Source organism: Bombina bombina, chromosome 4 (genome assembly GCF_027579735.1).
Source record: "Bombina bombina isolate aBomBom1 chromosome 4, aBomBom1.pri, whole genome shotgun sequence".
NCBI lineage: Eukaryota > Metazoa > Chordata > Amphibia > Anura > Bombinatoridae > Bombina > Bombina bombina.
In genome coordinates this window covers 880,717,176-880,739,916 of record NC_069502.1, presented here as the reverse complement: position 1 = coordinate 880,739,916, position 22,741 = coordinate 880,717,176, and the positions used below count along the sequence as shown (strand labels likewise).

The following is a 22,741-nucleotide window of genomic DNA, read 5'->3' as shown; positions in this document are numbered from 1 at the left end:
CAAGGGGGCAGTTTGCAGAGACTTAGATGCAAGGTAATCACAGAGGTAAAAAGTGTATAAATATTACTGTGTTGGTTATGCAAAACTAGGGAATGGGTAATAAAGGAGTTATCTATCTTTTTAAACATCAAAAAAAATCTGGTGTTGACGGTCCCTTTAACTTCCTTCTTACTGTAGTGCTGAAATTCAAATGCCCCATGCTTTTTTTGTGAGCCAACGGTTTGAACTGTTCTCCAATTGGCACTTTTTTTGTTGTTATAGTGCCGATTTGGAGAACAGTTCAAACAGTTAGCTCGCAAAAAAGATTAGTTTTGATGTGGGAGTATTTGAATTTCAGCACTACATTCAAAGGTAAGTTAAGGAACACCTTCATTACATCTGATGACTTTAAATCCATCTAAAATATCGCTAATATTCCGGATATATTTATACCAAGGGTGAAAGATTGCCATTACTTTAAAGGGACAGTTTACTCAAAAAAATTCTTCCCTTTAATTTGTTCCCAATGATCCACTTTACCTGCTGGCGTGTATTAAATTGTTTACAAGTATTTCCTTTACCCTCATGTTGTCATTTGAATTAGTTTATTAAGCCTGTGGTATCCCCACCTATCCTGAAAGTTTTTGGCCTCGAGGCCAAGCTGTGTTAACACAGCCAGTCGAAAAAATTACACTCCCAGTGGGTTATAGAAGAGATAAGGTAATAAAATGTTAATTTTCCATTGTTCTCTACAAATGTGGGGGATAGGTTTATGGGCAGATATAAGATAAAGAAGCAGGTATATTTACACAATGTGATAAAGTAATGAGATTTGATTATACCTACAAGCTCAACCCATTTTATTAGGCTGTGGCATCAAAACACAAAATCGTCTAATTCATATACACAAATAAGCCTTAAAAAAGCAAATCGAATGCATTTTATACTCTGCATCTGTTAAAATAAGTTATTGGAAACACATTAAGGGAGAAACAATTTTATAGTGTACTGTCCCTTTAAGTCCTATCAGATTTAATTATTTACTCCTATCTGATTTAGTGGACATGAGGATCTTCTGTAAGTTCCTAATGTATGTAAGAGACAGCAGTAAAATAATTCTTCATGTGCACTAAACCCGATAGGATTTATTTCTTTCTATTGGTAGTGAGAGTCCACAAGGCCACCCGGAGGAGGTAAAGACTCCCCAAACCAGTGCTCTTAAATATCCCTCCTACTTCCCCTTCCCTCCCAGTAGTTAGGTCAAGTTTAGGCAATCTTGTCATTATTTGGGTATCTGGAATTGGGTTAGGAAGGAGAATTCTGAGCCTGCTGACCACATTTATTTGTCGGCATCCCCAGACATTATCATTCCAGTAAATAAATTAAGGCTATACCGCCTGCAAGTAAGCGCAAGCGTAAACATTATTCTTCAGGTCCTAAAGGTTGTAGTTCTGCTGGGCCTTCTTTGGTCAGGGAGTCTCAGGAATCTGATTTGGACAAATCATTGTCTAGTCCTGATGGAGAGGTGTCCTCTGAGGATTCCTGTGTGGAATCTGATAAGGAATCTGAAGACCTTGCTAATAGATTCAAGATTGAACATCTTTTGTATTTATTTAAGGAAGTCCTTAAAACATTAGCAGTGCAGGAAACTATGCCGGGTGAGGCTAGGCCAGTGCATAAATTGGACATAATCTTCAGACCCAAGTCGCGGGCCCCAATCCTTTCATGTTCCCTCCTTAGTATAAGATATAATTTCAAGGAGTGGGATAAACTTGGGAGTACCATTCACTCTATCTCCAACATTTAAGAAAATCTTTCCTGTCCCTAAGATTAATTTGGAGTTCTGGGGTACAAAACCTAAGGTAGATGGAGCTATATCTACTTTAGCAAAAATGATCACTATTCCCTTGGAGGACAGCTTCTCCTTCAAGGATCCCAAGGACAGGAAACTGGAGGGTTTTTCAAGGGATCATTTTTACAAGGGGGCTTACTTTCTCAACCTGCAGTGAGTATTGCTGCTGTGGCAGGTCCTGCAGCTTTATGGTGCGACTCCCTATATGATTTGGTTTCCATGGAATCTCATTTGGGGGCGATTCAGGATTGTATCCAAGTCCTAATAACAGCATACTCTTGTTTGCAATTTCATTATTCAAACTGTTTGCATTAATGCTAACAATACAGGCCTGGCAGTTCTGGCTCGGCGGCATTACGGCTCAAGTCTTGGTCAGCAGATATGGTGTCCAAATCCAGATTACTGACCTTGGTGTTTAAGGGAAAAACCTTATTTGACCCAGGCTTAGATTCCATTATCTCCACTGTGACTGGCACAAAGGGAGCTTTCCTGCTTAAGGACCAGAAATTTAGACTAAAAGTAAAGTTTGGGAGACTTTTTTTTTTTTTTTTTTTTTTTTTTGTTCCTTTCGTCAAAGTAAAATACAGAGAACTTCATCTTCACAGAAGAATGAAGCCTCAAAGACTACCTGGAGACTAAATCCAATTTTGAAACAAATCTAAGCAGCCCAAGAAATCTTCTTTGGGCTCAAAGACCACATGAAGGTGCAGCCCCTAATCCACATTTTTTTCCGGTAGGGGGCAGACTAGGCCTATTTCAAGAGGCTTGGGCTCTGTCCGTTAAGGACTGTTGGGTTCTACAGATAATTTCTCAGGTGTACAGGATAGGATTAAGCCCTCGGCCTCTAAGAAGGGGGTTTATTCTGTCTCATGTGTCCAGAAAATTGATTAGCCTTTCTACAATGTGTGAGAGACTTGGAGAACATGGGAGTGATTGTCCCAGTCCCTCTGGGAGAACAAGGAAAAAAGTGTTTTTTTTGTTTTTTTTTAAATATGTTTTTATTTGAGTTTCAAGCATATATATACAGGGAGTGCAGAATTATTAGGCAAATGAGTATTTTGACCACATCATCCTCTTTATGCATGTTGTCTTACTCCAAGCTGTATAGGCTCGAAAGCCTACTACCAATTAAGCATATTAGGTGATGTGCATCTCTGTAATGAGAAGGGGTGTGGTCTAAATACATCAACACCCTATATCAGGTGTGCATAATTATTAGGCAACTTCCTTTCCTTTGGCAAAATGGGTCAAAAGAAGGACTTGACAGGCTCAGAAAAGTCAAAAATAGTGAGATATCTTGCAGAGGGATGCAGCACTCTTAAAATTGCAAAGCTTCTGAAGCGTGATCATCGAACAATCAAGCGTTTCATTCAAAATAGTCAACAGGGTCGCAAGAAGCGTGTGGAAAAACCACTTGCCACCAGTTTGGCCATATTTCAGAGTTGCAACATCACTGGAGTGCCCAAAAGCACAAGGTGTGCAATACTCAGAGACATGGCCAAGGTAAGAAAGGCTGAAAGACGACCACCACTGAACAAGACACACAAGCTGAAACGTCAAGACTGGGCCAAGAAATATCTCAAGACTGATTTTTCTAAGGTTTTATGGACTGATGAAATGAGAGTGAGTCTTGATGGGCCAGATGGATGGGCCCGTGGCTGGATTGGTAAAGGGCAGAGAGCTCCAGTCCGACTCAGACGCCAGCAAGGTGGAGGTGGAGTACTGGTTTGGGCTGGTATCATCAAAGATGAGCTTGTGGGGCCTTTTCGGGTTGAGGATGGGGTCAAGCTCAACTCCCAGTCCTACTGCCAGTTTCTGGAAGACACCTTCTTCAAGCAGTGGTACAGGAAGAAGTCTGCATCCTTCAAGAAAAACATGATTTTCATGCAGGACAATGCTCCATCACACGCGTCCAAGTACTCCACAGCGTGGCTGGCAAGAAAGGGTATAAAAGAAGAAAATCTAATGACATGGCCTCCTTGTTCACCTGATCTGAACCCCATTGAGAACCTGTGGTCCATCATCAAATGTGAGATTTACAAGGAGGGAAAACAGTACACCTCTCTGAACAGTGTCTGGGAGGCTGTGGTTGCTGCTGCACGCAATGTTGATGGTGAACAGATCAAAACACTGACAGAATCCATGGATGGCAGGCTTTTGAGTGTCCTTGCAAAGAAAGGTGGCTATATTGGTCACTGATTTGTTTTTGTTTTGTTTTTGAATGTCAGAAATGTATATTTGTGAATGTTGAGATGTTATATTGGTTTCACTGGTAAAAATAAATAATTGAAATGGGTATATATTTGTTTTTTGTTAAGTTGCCTAATAATTATGCACAGTAATAGTCACCTGCACACACAGATATCCCCCTAAAATAGCTATAACTAAAAACAAACTAAAAACTACTTCCAAAACTATTCAGCTTTGATATTAATGAGTTTTTTGGGTTCATTGAGAACATGGTTGTTGTTCAATAATAAAATTAATCCTCAAAAATACAACTTGCCTAATAATTCTGCACTCCCTGTATATGGACATCACACACACATTATTAGTCGACAAATCTTGACATGATATAAAAGAAGATGATCAACATGATATAATTTCTTCCCTAGACTTTCAGCACTTCATACATTTGATTCCATTATATTAAGACATATAATCTATTTCTCTTTATATGATTAATCAAACTTATATCCATAAGTCTAATATCCATCTTCATAACACATATTCACATATTCTAGTCAGTCTGTCAAAAGCCAACCCATAGTAACCACACGGGGTAAAGAAAAAAAACAGCAAAAAAAAAAAGAGGTAGGGGATCCCCCAAGTACAAGGAAAAGGGTTTAATTCAAACCTCTTTATTGTCCCGAAGGAGGGAACCTTCAGGCCAATTCTTGATCTAAAGATTCTAAACAGATTTTTGACGGTTCCATCCTTCAAAATGGAGACTGTAAGATCTATTCTTCCTTTGGTCCTTCAAGGTCAGTTCATGTCTACAGTAGATCTGAAGCATGTGTACCTTTCACATTCCCTTTCATAGGGAACATTATCAGTTCTTAAGATTTGGCTTTCTGGGCAAACACTTCCAGTTTATTTCCCTATCCTTCGATTTAGCAACAGCTTCAAGAGTCTTAAAGGTTCTTGTAACCTTTCTGTCAGTGATAAGGGTACAAGGGGTAGCAGTGGCTCCATACATGGACGACATATTGGTTCAGGCTCCATCTTAGCTTTTCCTAACAAATCAACACAAGCAAAATCTCAAGACAGCTTGTCAGAGGCTACAATCAGTTCCTTCAGTTCCTGTTTTTGTTGGTTATTTCTTTAGCTCGTAGAGTTTCCGAGCTATCTGATCTTGCCTATGATCAGCCTTATTTAGTATTCCATATGGATAAGGCAGTGTTGAGAATTAAATCCGTGTTTCTTCGAAAAGTGGTATCGACAGACAACATTAATCAGGAGATTGTTGTACCTTTATTTTGTCTTAACCCTAGTTCTTCTAAGGAGCGACTGTTGCATATTTTAGATGCTGTTTGGGCATTAAAGTTTTTTTATCTTCATGTGTCCAAGGAGTTTAATTCTACCAGTTTGTTCTTTTTTCTGGCAAACGTAAGGACCTGAAGGCTACTGCAGCACTTTGTCTCTTTGGTTGAGGAGTTTTATTTATAGACCTTACTTGGAGGCTTTAATGGAACAGATCTGAAAAGCTGTGACCTAGTCTTCTCTGCATGATTTTTCTAAGTTTTATCAGTTTGATGTTTTTGCCTCGATGGAGGCATAATTTGGCAGGAAGGTACTTCAAGCGGTGGAGCTTAGTAAGTAGGTAACCTCCTTCCCTTTGTCACACCCAAAAAATATTGTGAACTCCACAGCTTTGGTATTGGTTCCCAAGAGTAAGGAATCCCGTAGACTCTCACTACCAATAGAAAAAAAACAAAATTTATTCTTACCTGATAAATTTTCTTTCTTGGTAGCGAAAGTTAACGAACCCCACTCATTATTTCTGGTGGAGGCAGTCTTGGTTTTGCACCCCTTTTTTATTTCTATAACTTTTTCCCTTTCCTCAGCTATAAGACTACTGGGAGGGAAGAGGAAGTAGGAGGGATATTTATGAGCTCTGGTTTGGGGTTTCTGCCTCCTCCTACAATATCTCCCTCAACAGATGGAAGGAATTTTAGGGATCACTTATTGCCCATCCTCTTACTTTGAATTGTAGTTTTTAGCGCTCTTTGAGCTATTTTGAGAGTATGTTGCATGGTCCCTTGCAGTATAAAAACTTCTCACTACACAATCTTTTCGCCTGTGATCGACTTTAGCATGCTAGGCACAGTTTTTTTTGGAGAAGTCAGTTTATTGATAGAGTGATAGTGGTTTTTTTTTGTTTGTTTTTTTGGATAACATATATGTTGTTCAATTATTCACTTACATTTGTTTAGGTGCACACATACATAATTAATTAAACATTAACTTTGGCCTACAGTATATACTGCTGCACACACACACACACTTTCCCTTTTCTACACTTAACCCCTTCCTACCTTGACAGCATTAACCTTTACTTTAACTTAACCATTTTCCTATGACTAACAGAACAACTGTAATTAACCTTCACTTTGTGTTTTACTTTATTTCATAACTTTTCTTTTCTCTTTTCCACAGACTGGAAGAGGGGTAGAGGTGGGCAAGGGAGTGTAGGTTTAGGTACTAGTGTGAATATTAGAGGCGGTCAGTTAGAATTAGGTCATGAAGTAGCTAGGGAGATAGAAAGAGGAAAGGCTAAAGTAAGGGGTGGTGACTTTGTGCCACCTAGTGGGAGAGGATCAGAGGGGAGGGAGGTGCAAATTAGTGTGTCTCACACTAGGATAGGTAAATCTAGAGTAGGTACAGAGGGAGGAAGGTCTGGGTCCGTAGCGGATCTGGGAGGGGATAGGAGAACTCGGGCCTTAGGGACAGAACAAGGTCTGAGGGCTGGCCCCTCGTCACATACAGGAGGGCATGATTTTTCTGGGCGTCCTCAGAGGCCAAGGTTGAGGGAGGAGCGCTATAATGAGGCAGAGAAATTTGCTCTGATAGAGGCGTATGTACAAAGAGCCTCACAATTGGAGAGGCGTAATTTGGCCGGCAACATTAGAAGTAGGTTATGGGAGGAAATCAGGGAGGCTTGCGTAAGAGTGGACAATCGCCAACGCACCATAGACAGTATTAAGCACCGGTGCCGAGACTGCCGAAGGATGGTGAAAGAGAAAATGCAGTTGGAAGAAGAGCAAGCAAATGAACCTGGAGGCCAACTCATAGTCTATAGTGGTTGGGAGGAGCTGCTGCGAGATAGAATGGCTGCAGCACCCAACATTCAAGTAGGAGGAGATACAGCTGCATCTTCTGAAAGCCAGTCGTGTATGTATAAACTGTCTTTAGTATTTGTTTATTTTTTTGTTTTAGAATCTGATCTAGCTTTAAATTAATTAATTAAAAAAAATTATATCAGGCAAATGAAACAATGGTAATTACCTGTGTGTGTATATATATATGTGTATACGTGTGTGTGTGTGTGTGTATATATGTGTATGTATATATATATATATATATATATATATATATATATATATATATATATATACACACACACACCACACACACCACACATACACACACACACACACACACACACGAAGAGAGAAGCGCTCTACCAGGAACGAACAACAACTCATCAGTTAGTTCTATTGTGATTTACCACCCAGGAGCAGCCTCTTTTAGACTAGTGTGCTTTTCACAGAGGAAAACTTTCCTGAAGCATATCAGTCTGGTCCAGCCCCGAAATAACAGGCAATTCTCCTCTGAACAAGGAACATGACAACACCAGACGATTGTATCGGCCTCCTATGGGCCTCGTCAGTGAGGTGCAGCCACATTCCTGTAAGCACACTGGGCAAGGAGTCCACGTCTGGTTTCCCCCATCACCCATAGGGAGACTTCCCCAGGTTCATATTAATTTGCATATGAAGAGAGAAGCGCTCTACCTGGAACAAAGAGCTCATCAGTTAGTTCTATGGCGATTTACCACCCAGGAGCAGCTTCTTTTAGACCAGTGTGCTTTTCACAGAGTAAAACTTTCCTGAAGCATATCAGTTTGATCCCGCTAAAGTAAGGTCAGTCCAGCCCGAAATGCCAGGCAATTCTCCTCTGGTATTCTCCATCTGGGGTTGTCATGTTTCTTGTTTTGAGGAGAATTGCCTGGTATTTTGGGGCTTGACTGACCTTATTTGGCGGGATCAGACTGATATACTTCAGGAAAGTTTTCCTCTATGAAAAGCACACTAGTCTAAAAGAGGCTGCTTCCAGGTGGTAAATTGCCATAGAACTAGCTGATGAGCTGTTGTTCGTTCCTGGTAGAGCGCTTCTCTCTTTGTATGCAAATTAATATGACCCTGGGGAAGTCTCCCTATGGGTTATGGGGGAAACCAGACGTGGACTCCTTGCCCAGTGTGCTTAGAGGAATGTGGCTGCACCTCACTGACGAGGCCCATAGGAGGCCGAAACGATTGTCTGGGGTTGTCATGTTCCTTGTTCAGAGGAGAATTGCCTAGTATTTCGGGGCTGGACTGACCTTGGCGGGATCAGACTGATATACTTCAGGAAAGTTTTTTCCTCTGTGAAAAGCACACTGGTCTAAAAGAGGCTGCTTCCGGGTGGTACATCGACATAGAACTAGCTGATGAGCTGTTGTTCGTTCCTGGTAGAGCGCTTCTCTTTTCGTATGTAATTATATATATATATATATATATATATATATATATATGTGTTTTTCTCTATAATCTACAGTAGCGAAGGGGTTAAGAGACCATACAAACTATGATTCCTTTATTTTTTGCTTTAGGTGAATATGATGCTGTAATTTCTTGTAATTTGGAACAAACTGAAGATCAGCGGCTAAGAAATATGACAGAAGCAACAGAGCAGGAAATATGTGAAAATGTTAACATTGGTGAGTGTACTTGTGACGTGCCTGAATGGTGCAAGGTGACGTGCCTGAGGCGTTCAGGGCTAAAGGTTACTGTACATGTGAGATATGCCTGAGGGATGCAGGGCACAGGTAAGTGTAGGTGTGTCGTGTTTGAGGGAGGCAGGGAACAGGTGAGTATACAGGGAGTGCAGAATTATTAGGCAAATGAGTATTTTGACCACATCATCCTCTTTATGCATGTTGTCTTACTCCAAGCTGTATAGGCTCGAAAGCCTACTACCAATTAAGCATATTAGGTGATGTGCATCTCTGTAATGAGAAGGGGTGTGGTCTAATGACATCAACACCCTATATCAGGTGTGCATAATTATTAGGCAACTTCCTTTCCTTTGGCAAAATGGGTCAAAAGAAGGACTTGACAGGCTCAGAAAAGTCAAAAATAGTGAGATATCTTGCAGAGGGATGCAGCACTCTTAAAATTGCAAAGCTTCTGAAGCGTGATCATCGAACAATCAAGCGTTTCATTCAAAATAGTCAACAGGGTCGCAAGAAGCGTGTGGAAAAACCAAGGCGCAAAATAACTGCCCATGAACTGAGAAAAGTCAAGCGTGCAGCTGCCAAGATGCCACTTGCCACCAGTTTGGCCATATTTCAGAGCTGCAACATCACTGGAGTGCCCAAAAGCACAAGGTGTGCAATACTCAGAGACATGGCCAAGGTAAGAAAGGCTGAAAGACGACCACCACTGAACAAGACACACAAGCTGAAACGTCAAGACTGGGCCAAGAAATATCTCAAGACTGATTTTTCTAAGGTTTTATGGACTGATGAAATGAGAGTGAGTCTTGATGGGCCAGATGGATGGGCCCGTGGCTGGATTGGTAAAGGGCAGAGAGCTCCAGTCCGACTCAGACGCCAGCAAGGTGGAGGTGGAGTACTGGTTTGGGCTGGTATCATCAAAGATGAGCTTGTGGGGCCTTTTCGGGTTGAGGATGGAGTCAAGCTCAACTCCCAGTCCTACTGCCAGTTTCTGGAAGACACCTTCTTCAAGCAGTGGTACAGGAAGAAGTCTGCATCCTTCAAGAAAAACATGATTTTCATGCAGGACAATGCTCCATCACACGCGTCCAAGTACTCCACAGCGTGGCTGGCAAGAAAGGGTATAAAAGAAGAAAATCTAATGACATGGCTTCCTTGTTCACCTGATCTGAACCCCATTGAGAACCTGTGGTCCATCATCAAATGTGAGATTTACAAGGAGGGAAAACAGTACACCTCTCTGAACAGTGTCTGGGAGGCTGTGGTTGCTGCTGCATGCAATGTTGATGGTGAACAGATCAAAACACTGGCAGAATCCATGGATGGCAGGCTTTTGAGTGTCCTTGCAAAGAAAGGTGGCTATATTGGTCACTGATTTGTTTTTGTTTTGTTTTTGAATGTCAGAAATGTATATTTGTGAATGTTGAGATGTTATATTGGTTTCACTGGTAAAAATAAATAATTGAAATGGGTATATATTTGTTTTTTGTTAAGTTGCCTAATAATTATGCACAGTAATAGTCACCTGCACACACAGATATCCCCCTAAAATAGCTATAACTAAAAACAAACTAAAAACTACTTCCAAAACTATTCAGCTTTGATATTAATGAGTTGTTTGGGTTCATTGAGAACATGGTTGTTCAATAATGAATAATAATAAATGAATCCTCAAAAATACAACTTGCCTAATAATTCTGCACTCCCTGTACATGTGTGTGTGTGTGTGATAGTTAGATATTAGATTTTCCTTGTGCACTGCTTAAAGCTAAAATGTGAACATTTTAATATGATCTATGCAAGTGATATTAAAACTTGTTTCCTTTATTGCTAAACAAACAAATGATCTGTATGTAAAGAGTCAACTGGAAACTGTGAAGCAGGAAATTAGTGACAATATCAGTACAGATGAGTGCATGTGTGTGAAGTGTCTGAGGGATACAGATCACCTGCCTTACTAAGCCCAGGGAAGGTTTTATTAGAACCCTCATCTGCTCTTAGTAAAACACACAGATGAAAACTCAACTGTAATTTGTAGGTGATTGTGATCTAATTTATGTAGGACTGAATTCCTAGTCTAAATATGAGTGTAAAAAAACTGAAAATGGCTACAGCAAATGAACATGGTATGGCTCAGTGATATTTCCTTTTTAATATGAGGAGAGTCCACGGCTTCATTCCTTGTAGGAAATACTGAACCTGGCCACCAGGAAGAGGCAAAGACACCCCAGCCAAAGGCTTAAATACCTCCCCCAGAAGTGTCAGACGATTTGGAGTTGTTCCTTGTGGAGGGTAGTATCCTTCGGAATGGGACTGGAGTTTTAAGTAGTCTTGTCAGCCTCTTAGTGAGAGCATTGACAAATGTTAGGGTCTGGAGATGCAGGGAGAGTCTTTCTGTGAACCCATCCAGACTCGTATTAACAGCTCCTAAGCAATCAGTGTTGACGAGTTTCACTGCCTGCTTCTATCATTCAAGTCCATGTCAGGAGCGATGCTACAAGACTGTCAAACTTGAGAGGCCGTGTTTCTGTTCCATGGCATAGATTCCGGTAAGATCGTTTCATTTCTCCAACATTGGTGTGTCCGGTCCACGGAGTCATCCTTACTTGTGGGAATATCTCTTCCCCAACAGGAAATGGCAAAGAGTCCCAGCAAAGCTGGCCATATAGTCCCTCCTAGGCTCCACCCACCCCAGTCATTCTCTTTGCCGTTGCACAGGCAACATCTCCACGGAGATGGTTAAGAGTATGTGGTGTTTAGTTGTAGTTTTTTTATTCTACTATCAAGAGTTTGTTATTTTAAAATAGTGCTGGTATGTACTATTTACTCTGAAACAGAAAAAGATGAAGATTTCTGTTTGTGAGAGGAAGATGATTTTAGCAGACAGTAACTAAAATCGATTGCTGTTTCCACATAGGACTGTTGAGATGAAGTAACTTCAGTTGGGGGAAACAGTTAGCAGACTTTTCTGCTTAAGGTATGACTAGCCATATTTCTAACAAGACTGTGTAATGCTGGAAGGCTGCTGGAAGGCTGTCATTTCCCCTCATGGGGACCGGTAAGCCATTTTCTTAGTCTCAAACAGAATATAGGGCTTTATATGGGCTATAAAACTGGTAGACACTTTTATGGGCTAAATCGATTGCTTTATTTGGACATTTTATACATGTTTATGCTGATAATTCACACTTATAAACTTGGGGAACGTTTTTTAACGTCAGGCACTATGTTAGACACCTTTTCCAGTCAGGAAGGGCCTTCCCAGTTGTAGGCTGAGCCTCATTTTCGCGCCATTACTGCGCAGTTGTTTTTGAGTGCAAGACATGCAGATGCATGTGTGAGGACCTGAAAGTAGTTGGAAAAGTTCCTAGAAGGCGTCATTTTCTATCGTATTCCCCTCTGGGCTTGGTAAAGTCACAGCAAAGGCTGTAGCTGGGACTGTATAGGGGTTAAATCTCTAACCGGCTCCGGTTTTGTTATTTTAAGGGTTAAAGCTCTTGGTGTGCAATACTTTTAATGCTTTAAGACACTGTGGTGAAATTTTGGTAAATTTTGAACAATTCCTTCATATATTTTCACATATTCAGTAATAAAGTGTGCTCTGTTTAAAATTTAAAGAGACAGTAACGGTTTTGTTTTAAAACGGTTTTTGTGCTTTATTGACAAGTTTAAGCCTGTTTAACATGTCTGTGCCTTCAGATAAGCTATGTTCTATATGTATGAAAGCCAATGTGTCTCCCCCTTCAAAATTGTGTGATAATTGTGCCATAGCGTCCAAACAAAGTAAGGACAGTACTGCCACAAATAATGAAATTGCCCAAGATGATTCCTCAGATGAAGGGAGTAGACATGGTTCTACATCATCTCCTTCTGTGTCTACGCCAGTTTTGCCCACGCAGGAGGCCCCTAGTACTTCTAGCGCGCCAATGCTTATTACCATGCAACAATTGACGGTTGTAATGGATAACTCCATAGCAAATATTTTATCCAAAATGCCTGCATATCAGAGAAAGCGCGATTGCTCTGTTTTAAACACTGAAGAGCAGGAGGGCGCTGATGATAATTGTTCTGTCATACCCTCACACCAATCTGAAGGGGCCATGAGGGAGGTTTTGTCAGATGGGGAAATTTCAGATTCAGGAAAAATTTCTCAACAGGCTGAACCTGATGTTGTGACATTTAAATTTAAATTAGAACATCTCCGCGCACTGCTTAAGGAGGTGTTATCTACTCTGGATGATTGTGAAAACTTGGTCATTCCAGAAAAATTATGCAAGATGGACAAGTTCCTAGAGGTTCCGCTTTTCCTATACCCAAGCGGGTGGCGGACATAGTGAATAAGGAGTGGGAGAAGCCCGGCATACCTTTTGTTCCCCCTCCTATATTTAAGAAATTATTTCCTATGGTCGACCCCAGAAAGGACTTATGGCAGACAGTCCCTAAGGTCGAGGGGGCAGTTTCTACTCTAAACAAGCGCACTACTATTCCTATCGAAGATAGTTGTGCTTTCAAAGATCCTATGGATAAAAAATTGGAAGGTTTGCTTAAAAAGATTTTTGTACAGCAAGGTTACCTTCTACAACCCATTTCGTGCATTGTTTCTGTCACTACAGCAGCGTGGTTCTGGTTCGAGGAACTAGAAAAGTCGCTCAGTAGAGAGACTCCATATGAGGAGGTTATGGACAGAGTTCACGCACTTAAGTTGGCTAACTCTTTTATTTTGATGCTGCTTTGCAATTAGCTAGATTAGCGGCGAAAAATTCAGGGTTTGCAATTGTGGCGCGCAGAGCGCTTTGGCTAAAGTCTTGGTCAGCGGATGTATCATCCAAGACAAAATTGCTTAACATCCCCTTCAAGGGTAAAACTCTCTTTGGACCAGAATTGAAAGAGATTATCTCAGACATCACTGGGGGAAAGGGCCACGCCCTCCCACAAGATAGGCCTTTCAAGGCCAAGAATAAGTCTAATTTTCGTTCCTTTCGTAATTTCAGGAACGGACCGGCCTCTAATTCTGCATCCTCTAAGCAAGAGGGTAATGCCTCACAGTCCAAACCAGCCTGGAAACCGATGCAAGGCTGGAACAAGGGTAAGCAGACCAAGAAGCCTGCTACCGCTAACAAAACAGCATGAAGGAGTAGCCCCCGATCCGGGACCGGATCTAGTGGGGGGCAAACTCTCTCTCTTTGCTCAGGCTTGGGCAAGAGATTTTCAGGATCCCTGGACGCTAGAAATAGTTTCTCAGGGTTATCTTCTGGAATTCAAGGAACTACCCCCAAGGGGAAGGTTCCACATGTCTCACTTATCCTCAAACCAAATAAAGAGACAGGCGTTCTTACATTGTGTAGAAGACCTGCTAAAGATGGGAGTGATACACCCAGTTCCAATGACGGAACAAGGAATGGGATTTTACTCAAATCTGTTCGTAGTTCCCAAAAAAGAGGGAACCTTCAGACCAATTCTGGATTTAAAGATCCTAAACAAATTTCTCAGGGTACCATCGTTCAAAATGGAAAACATTCGAACGATTCTACCCACTATCCAGGAAGGTCAATTTATGACTACCGTGGATCTAAAGGATGCGTACCTACATATTCCTATCCACAAAGAACATCATCAGTTCCTAAGGTTCGCCTTTCTGGACAAACATTACCAGTTTGTGGCCCTCCCATTCGGATTAGCCACTGCTCCAAGGATTTTCACAAAGGTACTCGGGTCCCTTCTAGCGGTTCTAAGACCGAGGGGCATTGCAGTAGTACCATACTTGGACAACATTCTAATACAAGCGTCGTCCCTTTCAAAAGCAAAGGCTCATACAGACATTGTTCTGGCCTTTCTCAGATCTCACGGATGGAAGGTGAACATAGAAAAAAGTTCTCTGTCTCCGTCAACAAAAGTTCCCTTCCTGGGAACAATAATAGATTCCTTAGAAATGAGGATCTTTCTGACAGATGTCAGAAAGTCAAAACTTCTAAGCGCTTGTCAAGTTCTTCATTCTGTTCCACGTCCTTCCATAGCTCAGTGCATGGAAGTAGTAGGGTTGATGGTTGCAGCAATGGACATAGTTCCTTTTGCGCGAATTCATCTAAGACCATTACAACTGTGCATGCTGAAACAGTGGTATGGGGACTATACAGACTTGTCTCCAGTGATTCAAGTAGATCAGAAGACCAGAGATTCACTCCGTTGGTGGATATCCCTGGACCACCTATCCCAGGGAATGAGCTTCCGCAGACCAGAGTGGGTCATTGTCACGACCGACGCCAGTCTAGTGGGCTGGGGTGCGGTCTGGGAATCCCTGAAAGCTCAGGGACTATGGTCTCGGGAAGAGTCTCTTCTCCCGATAAACATTCTGGAACTAAGAGCGATATTCAATGCTCTCAGGGCTTGGCCTCAGCTTGCAAAGGCCAGATTCATAAGATTCCAATCAGACAACATGACGACTGTTGCGTATATCAATCATCAGGGGGGAACAAGGAGTTCCCTGGCGATGAAAGAAGTAACCAAAATAATACAATGGGCGGAGAATCACTCCTGCCATATATCTGCGATCCACATCCCAGGTGTGGAAAACTGGGAAGCGGATTATCTGAGTCGTCAGACATTCCATCCGGGGGAGTGGGAACTCCACCCGGAGATTTTTGCCCAGTTGACTCAATTATGGGGCATTCCAGACATGGATCTGATGGCGTCTCGTCAGATTTTCAAGGTTCCTTGCTACGGGTCCAGATCCAGGGATCCCAAGGCGACTCTAGTGGATGCACTAGTAGCGCCTTGGACCTTCAACCTAGCTTATGTGTTCCCACCGTTTCCTCTCATTCCCAGGCTGGTAGCCAGGATCAAACAGGAGAGGGTCTCGGTGATCTTGATAGCTCCTGCGTGGCCACGCAGGACTTGGTATGCAGACCTGGTGAATATGTCATCGGTTCCACCATGGAAGCTACCTTTGAGACAGGACCTTCTTGTTAAGGGTCCATTCGAACATCCAAATCTGGTCTCCCTCCAGCTGACGGCTTGGAGATTGAACGCTTGATTCTATCAAAGCGTGGGTTTTCAGATTCAGTGATTGATACTCTGGTTCAGGCCAGAAAACCGGTAACTAGAAAGATTTACTATAAAATATGGAAAAGATATATCTGCTGGTGTGAATCCAAGGGATTCCCTTGGAATAAGGTAAAAATTCCTAAGATTCTTTCCTTTCTGCAAGAAGGTTTGGATAAAGGATTATCTGCGAGTTCTCTAAAGGGACAGATTTCTGCTTTATCTGTCTTACTACACAAACGACTGGCAGCTATGCCAGATGTTCAAGCATTTGTTCAGGCTCTGGTTAGGATCAAGCCTCTTTACAGACCTTTGACTCCTCCCTGGAGTTTAAATCTAGTTTTTTCAGTTCTTCAAGGGGTTCCGTTTGAACCTCTACATTCCATAGATATTAAGTTGTTATCTTGGAAAGTTTTGTTTTTGGTTGCTATTTCTTCTGCTAGAAGAGTTTCAGAGTTATCTGCTCTGCAGTGTTCTCCGCCCTATCTGGTGTTTCATGCAGATAAGGTGGTTTTGCGTACTAAGCATGGTTTTCTTCCAAAGGTTGTTTCTAACAAAAATATTAACCAGGAGATAGTTGTACCTTCTTTGTGTCCGAATCCAGTTTCAAAGAAGGAACGTTTGTTACACAATTTGGACGTAGTCCGTGCTCTAAAATTCTATTTAGAAGCTACAAAAGATTTCAGACAAACATCTTCTCTGTTTGTCGTCTATTCTGGTAAAAGGAGAGGTCAAAAAGCGACTTCTACCTCTCTTTCCTTTTGGCTTAAAAGCATCATCCGATTGGCTTACGAGACTGCCGGACGGCAGCCTCCTGAAAGAATCACAGCTCACTCCACTAGGGCTGTGGCTTCCACATGGGCCTTCAAGAACGAGGCTTCTGTTGATCAGATATGTAAGGCAGCGACTTGGTCTTCACTGCACACTTTTGCCAAATTTTACAAATTTGATACTTTTGCTTCTTCGGAGGCTATTTTTGGGAGAAAGGTTTTGCAAGCCGTGGTGCCTTCCGTTTAGGTAACCTGATTTGCTCCCTCCCTTCATCCGTATCCTAAAGCTTTGGTATTGGTTCCCACAAGTAAGGATGACGCCGTGGACCGGACACACCAATGTTGGAGAAAACAGAATTTATGCTTACCTGATAAATGACTTTCTCCAACGGTGTTTCCGGTCCACGGCCCGCCCTGGTTTTTTAATCAGGTCTGATGAATTATTTTCTCTAACTACAGTCACCACGGTACCATATGGTTTCTCCTATATTTTTCCTCCTGTCCGTCGGTCGAATGACTGGGGTGGGCGGAGCCTAGGAGGGACTATATGGCCAGCATTGCTGGGACTCTTTGCCATTTCCTGTTGGGGAAGAGATATTCCCACAAGTAAGGATGACGCCGTGGACCGGACACACCGTTGGAGAAAGTAATTTATCAGGTAAGCATAAATTCTGTTTTTTTTTATACACTTATGGTAACGCAAGAAGACAGGGTCACAGTGTGACTCCTTTTATCTGTATGGAATCAAGGGTTAATGTCTCCGGAAGGGGATTATTGAACAGGGGGATTAATCACATATTATACATTTTGTGTTTATGCTTTGACATGTGTGAGATGTGTCTCAGGCATATGTTGCAACGTACAGGTTTTACTTTCACTTTGGAGAGCTGCGCAGCCTGTTAAGCTTGGCAGCTTTTAGTGAGGCAGGGGCGTTTCTGCATGGTGCACCACGTAACCTGGTGTGGTCACATTGATTCTCGTCTTCCTCACCGTGCGGTTGTCTGGAGACGAAGCGGTTTCTCTCTTGGGCCTGGGTCATAGGAGGTGGTGAGTGCCTCAGCCATTGGGGGAATAAAGGTGTCATTTTCTATGTCTATTGTCCTATTTATAAGCGCAAGCTATGGAGGACTTAGGTCCTAATTCTTGTTCCTTTCGTTCGGCCAAATCCCAACGTCAGCAGCCCTCTGCAAAGCTGGAGCAGTCCAAGGGAACTTGGAAACCTCTTCAGTCCTGGAATAAATCCAAGCAGTATAAGAAGCCAGCTGAGTCAAAGTCGGTATGAAGGGGCGGCCCCCGATCCGACTTTGGATCTGGTAGGGCGCAGACTGTCACTCTTTTCAGAAGCTTGGCTTGGGGACTGGCAAGACCCATGGGTACTGGAGGTCATCGCTCAGTGATACAGGATAGGTTTCAAGTCTCATCCTCCCAAGGGCAGATTTCTTTTATCAAACCTGTCTTCAAGGCCAGAAAAGAGAGAGGATTTTCTACGGTGTGTGAGGGATCTCTCTGCCCTGGGGGGTCATTGTACCGGTACCTCCAGCAGAGAGAAGTCTGGGATACTTCTCCAACCTGTTTGTGGTCCCAAAGAAGGAGGGTACTTTTTGTCCAATTCTGGACCTAAAGTGTTTAAACAAATTTCTGTCTGTCCCCTTGTTTAAGATGGAGACAATAAGGTCCATTCTTCCTTTAGTCCAGGAATGACAATTCATGACCACGATAGACCTGAAGGATGCCTACCTTCACGTCCCTATACTCAAGGAACACTTTAAGTTCCTAAGATTTGCGTTCCTGAACCAGCACTTTCAGTTTATCGTACTTCTGTTTGTTCTAGCTACTACTCCAAGAATTTTTACGAAGGTTCTTGGAGCTCTGCTCGCAGTAGCCAGAACCAGACGGTTAGCAGTGGCGCCATACTTAGACAATATTTTGGTTCAGGCACCATTCTGTTGTCTGGAAGAAGATCATTCGAAAGCCCTTCTTTCTCTTCTTCGATCTCATAGATGGAAGATAAACTTAGAAAAGGGTTCTCTTTTTCCCAGTACCAGGGTGGAATTCCTGAGTACGATAATAGACTCGATATCCATGATGATATTTCTTACAGACCAGAGACGTTGCAAGCTAACTTCCAATTGTCTTGCCCTCCAGACCTCCTTAAGGCCCTCTGTGGCTCAGTGTATGGAGGTAATTGGTCTCAAGGTGTCCTGCATGGACATCATTCATTTTGCCAGTTTCCATCTCAGGCTTCTTCAGCTATGCATGCTGAGACAGTGAAACGGCAATCATTCAGATCTGTCTCAACAGATTTCTCTGTACAACCGGTCAAGAGAATCTCTCTCCTGGTGGCTCTGTCCAGATCACCTGTCCCAAGGGACGTCCTTCTTGAGACCATCCTGGAAGATTGTGACTATGGACGCGAGTCTTACAGGATGGGGAGCTGTTTGGAGTGCCAGGAAGGCACAGGGCCTGTGGACTCGAGAGGAATCCATCCTCCCGATCAACATCTTAGAACTTCGAGCAATCTTCAATGCTCTGAAGGCTTGGCCTCTTCTGGGTTCGGCCCAGTTTATCAGATTCCAATCGGACATATCTCGGATGCTGGAATGGGCAGAGGCCCACATCTACTCTCTGTCAGCGATCCACATTCTGGGTGTGGACAACTGGGAAGCGGATTTCCTCAGCAGACAATCCTTTCACCCGGGAGAAATGATCTCTCCATCCCGAGGTGTTTGCGGAGATTTGCAACAGATGGGGGACGCCTGAGATAGATCTCATGGCGTCCCAGCTCAATTACAAACTACCCAGATATGGGTCGCGGTCCAGGGATCCTCAGGCAGAGCTAATAGATGCATTAGCAGTGCCTTGGAAGTTCAGTTTGATCTACATTTTTCCACCGTTACCTCTTCTCCATTGTGTAGTGGTCCGCATCAAGCAGGAGCAAGCATCAGTGATTCTAATAGCTCCATCGTGGCCGCGGAGGATATGGTTCACGGACCTTGTAGGGATGTCCTCATCTCCTCCATGGAGGTTACCTTGTCGCAGGGATCTGATGGAGCACAGTCTTTTTGTTCATCAAAATTTAGATTCTCTGATGCTGACTGCGTGGAGATTGCTTGCTTAGTTCTAGCCAAGAGTGGTTTCTCTTAAAGAGTTTTTGATACTCTCATTCAAGCTCGTAAGACGGTTACTCGCCGCATCTATCATAAGGTGTTGAGGACCTACGTATTCTGGTGTGAAGAGCGGGGATTCCCCTGGCATAATGTCAGGGTTTCTAGGATTCTTTTCTTTCTCCAGGATGGTCTGGAGAAGGGCCTTTCTGCTAGCTCCCTTAAGGGACAGATTTCGTCCCTATCTGTTTTACTGACCAAGAGGCTCGCTGAGCTTCCTGATGTTCAGTCTTTTGTTTAGGCTTTGTCCAGAATCAGGCCTGTGTTTAGATCTAGTGCTCCTCCTTGGAGTTTAATTCTTGTTCTTAAAGTTTTGCAGAAGGCTCCGTTTGAGCCTATGCATGGAGTTGACATTAAATTACTGTCTTGGAAGGTTTTTTTTCTACTGGCTATTGCCTCAGCGCTAAGAGTATCTGAGATGGCTGCCTTGCAATGTGAGCCCCCTTACCTAGTATTCCATTCTGATAAGGCTGTTCTTCGTACTGGGTTAGGTTTTCTTCCTAAGGTTGTTTCAAATCGCAACATCAATCAGGTGATTGTGGTTCCTTCCCTGTGTCCTAATCCTCCTCCTTCGAAGGAGCAGTTACTTCATAATTTGGATGTGGTTCGGGCCTTGAAGTTCTATCTTCAGGCTACGAAGGAGTTTAGACAAACTTCTTCCTTGTTTTTTGTCTATTCTGGGAAGCTTAGGGGGGCAGAAAGCCTTGTCTACTTCCTTGTCCTTTTGGTTGAGGAGTATTATTCGCTTAGCTTATGAGACAGCGGGACATAAGCCTCCTCAGAGAATTAAGGCTCATTCAACTACAGCTGTGGCTTCCTCTTGGGCCTTTAAGAATGAGGCCTCTATGGATCAGATTTGTAGGGCGGCTACCTTACATACCTTAATTTTACCAGTTTGATGTTTTTGCAGCTTTTGGGAGAAAGGTTTTGCAGGCTGTGGCGCCCTCAGAATAGGGTCCGCCTTTACTTTTACCCTCCTGTTTCATTCAGTGTCCTCTAGAGCTTGGGTATATGTTTCCCACAAGTAAGGAATGAAGCCGTGGTCTCTCCTCATATTAAGAAGGAAAACATAAATTATGCTTACCAGATAATTTAATTTCCTTCTGTATGAGGAGAGTCCAGGGCTCCTGCCCGTATTCTCTGTTGGGCGGACCTAAATTTTTGTTTTGTTGTTCTGGCACTATTTATATATACAACAAGAGTCCAGCACCTTCCTGTATGAGTGCACGCTGTTCCAGGGTACTGCCAGCTCCTCACATATGGTGCAAGAAATACAACAGCACTTCCTATAAAGGACCTATATTGTCACTAACAAACAAAACACAGCAACGTTTCGGATTAACGATCCTTAATCATGCCTGATCAGTGACCGGAAATCACAGAATTTATACACCTGTAGTAAAGGTAACAACCAATCATATGCAATGCCTTGCAAAAGTATTCCCCCCCCTTGACCTTTTACCTATTTTGTTACATTACAGCCTTAAGTTTTATTAATCTGAATTTTATGTGATGGATCAGAATACAATAGTCTAAGTTGGTGAAGTGAAATGAGAAAAATATATACATAAAACTAATTTTTAGAAATAAAAAACGGAAAATTGGCATGTGCGTATGTATTCACCCCCTTTGTTATGAAGCCCATAAAAAGCTCTGGTGCAACCAATTACCTTCAGAAGTCACATAATTAGTTAAATGATGTCCACCTGTGTGCAATCTAAGTGTCACATGATCTGTCATTACATATACACACCGTTTTTGAAAGGCTCCAGAGGCTGCAACACCTAAGCAAGAGGCACCACTAACCAAACACTGCCATGAAGACCAAGGAACTCTCCAAACAAGTAAGGTACAATGTTGTTGAAAAGTACAAGTTAGGGTTAGGTTATAAAAAAATATCCAAATCTTTGATGATCCCCAGGAGCACCATCAAATCTATCATAACCAAATGGAAAGAACATGGCACAACAGCAAACCTGCCAAGAGACGGCCGCCCACCAAAACTCACGGTACGGGCAAGGAGGGCATTAATCAGAGAGGCAGCACAGAGACCTAGGGTAACCCTGGAGGATCTGCAGAGTTCCACAGCAGAGACTGGAGTATCTATACATAGGACAACAATAAGCCGTACGCTCCATAGAGTTGGGCTTTATGGCAGAGTGGCCAGAAGAAAGCCATTACTTTCAGCAAAAAAACAAAATGGCACGTTTTGAGTGTGCGAAAAGGCATGTGGGAGACTCCCAAAATGTATGGAGGGAGGTGCTCTAGTCTGATGAGACTGAAATTGAACTTTTCAGCCATCAAAGAAAACGCTATGTCTGGCGCAAACCCAACACATCAAATCACCCAAAGAACACCATCCCCACAGTGAAATATGGTGGTGGCAGCATCATGCTGTGGGGATGTTTTTCAGCACCTGGGACTGGGAAACTTGTCAGAGTTGAGGGAAAGATGGATGGTGCTAAATACAGGGATATTCTTGAGCAAACCCTGTACCACTCTGTGCGTGATTTGAGGCTAGGACGGAGGTTCACCTTCCAGCAGGACAATGACCCCAAACACACTGCTAAAGCAACACTTGAGTGGTTTAAGGGGAAACATGTAAATGTGTTGGAATGGCCTAGTCAAAGCCCAGATCTCAATCCAATAGAAAATCTGTGGTCGGACTTAAAGATTGCTGTTCACAAGCGCAAACCATCCAACTTGAATGAGCTGGAGCAGTTTTGCAAGGAGGAATAGGCAAAAATCCCAGTGGTAAGATGTGGCAAGCTCATAGAGACTTATCCAAAGCGACTTGGAGGTGTGATTGCAGCAAAAGGTGGCTCTACAAATTACTGACTTTAGGGGGGTGAATAGTTATGCACATTGACTTTTTCTGTTATTTTTTCCTATTTGTTGTTTGCTTCATAATAAAAAAAAAACAAAAAAACATCTTCAA

General features: G+C 42.7%; 1 protein-coding gene across 1 annotated transcript in view; it reads left to right on the top strand.

Moving 5' to 3' along the window:
- Nucleotides 1–22,741, top strand: part of LOC128657417 (oocyte zinc finger protein XlCOF7.1) — a 95,284-nt gene that overhangs the window by 40,755 nt on the left and 31,788 nt on the right. Inside the window, exons 7-8 of the mRNA XM_053711760.1 lie at nucleotides 6,491–7,225; nucleotides 8,706–8,813. Of these exons, the coding sequence (XP_053567735.1) occupies nucleotides 6,491–7,225; nucleotides 8,706–8,813 (843 nt within the window). The remainder of the gene's footprint in view (nucleotides 1–6,490; nucleotides 7,226–8,705; nucleotides 8,814–22,741) is intronic.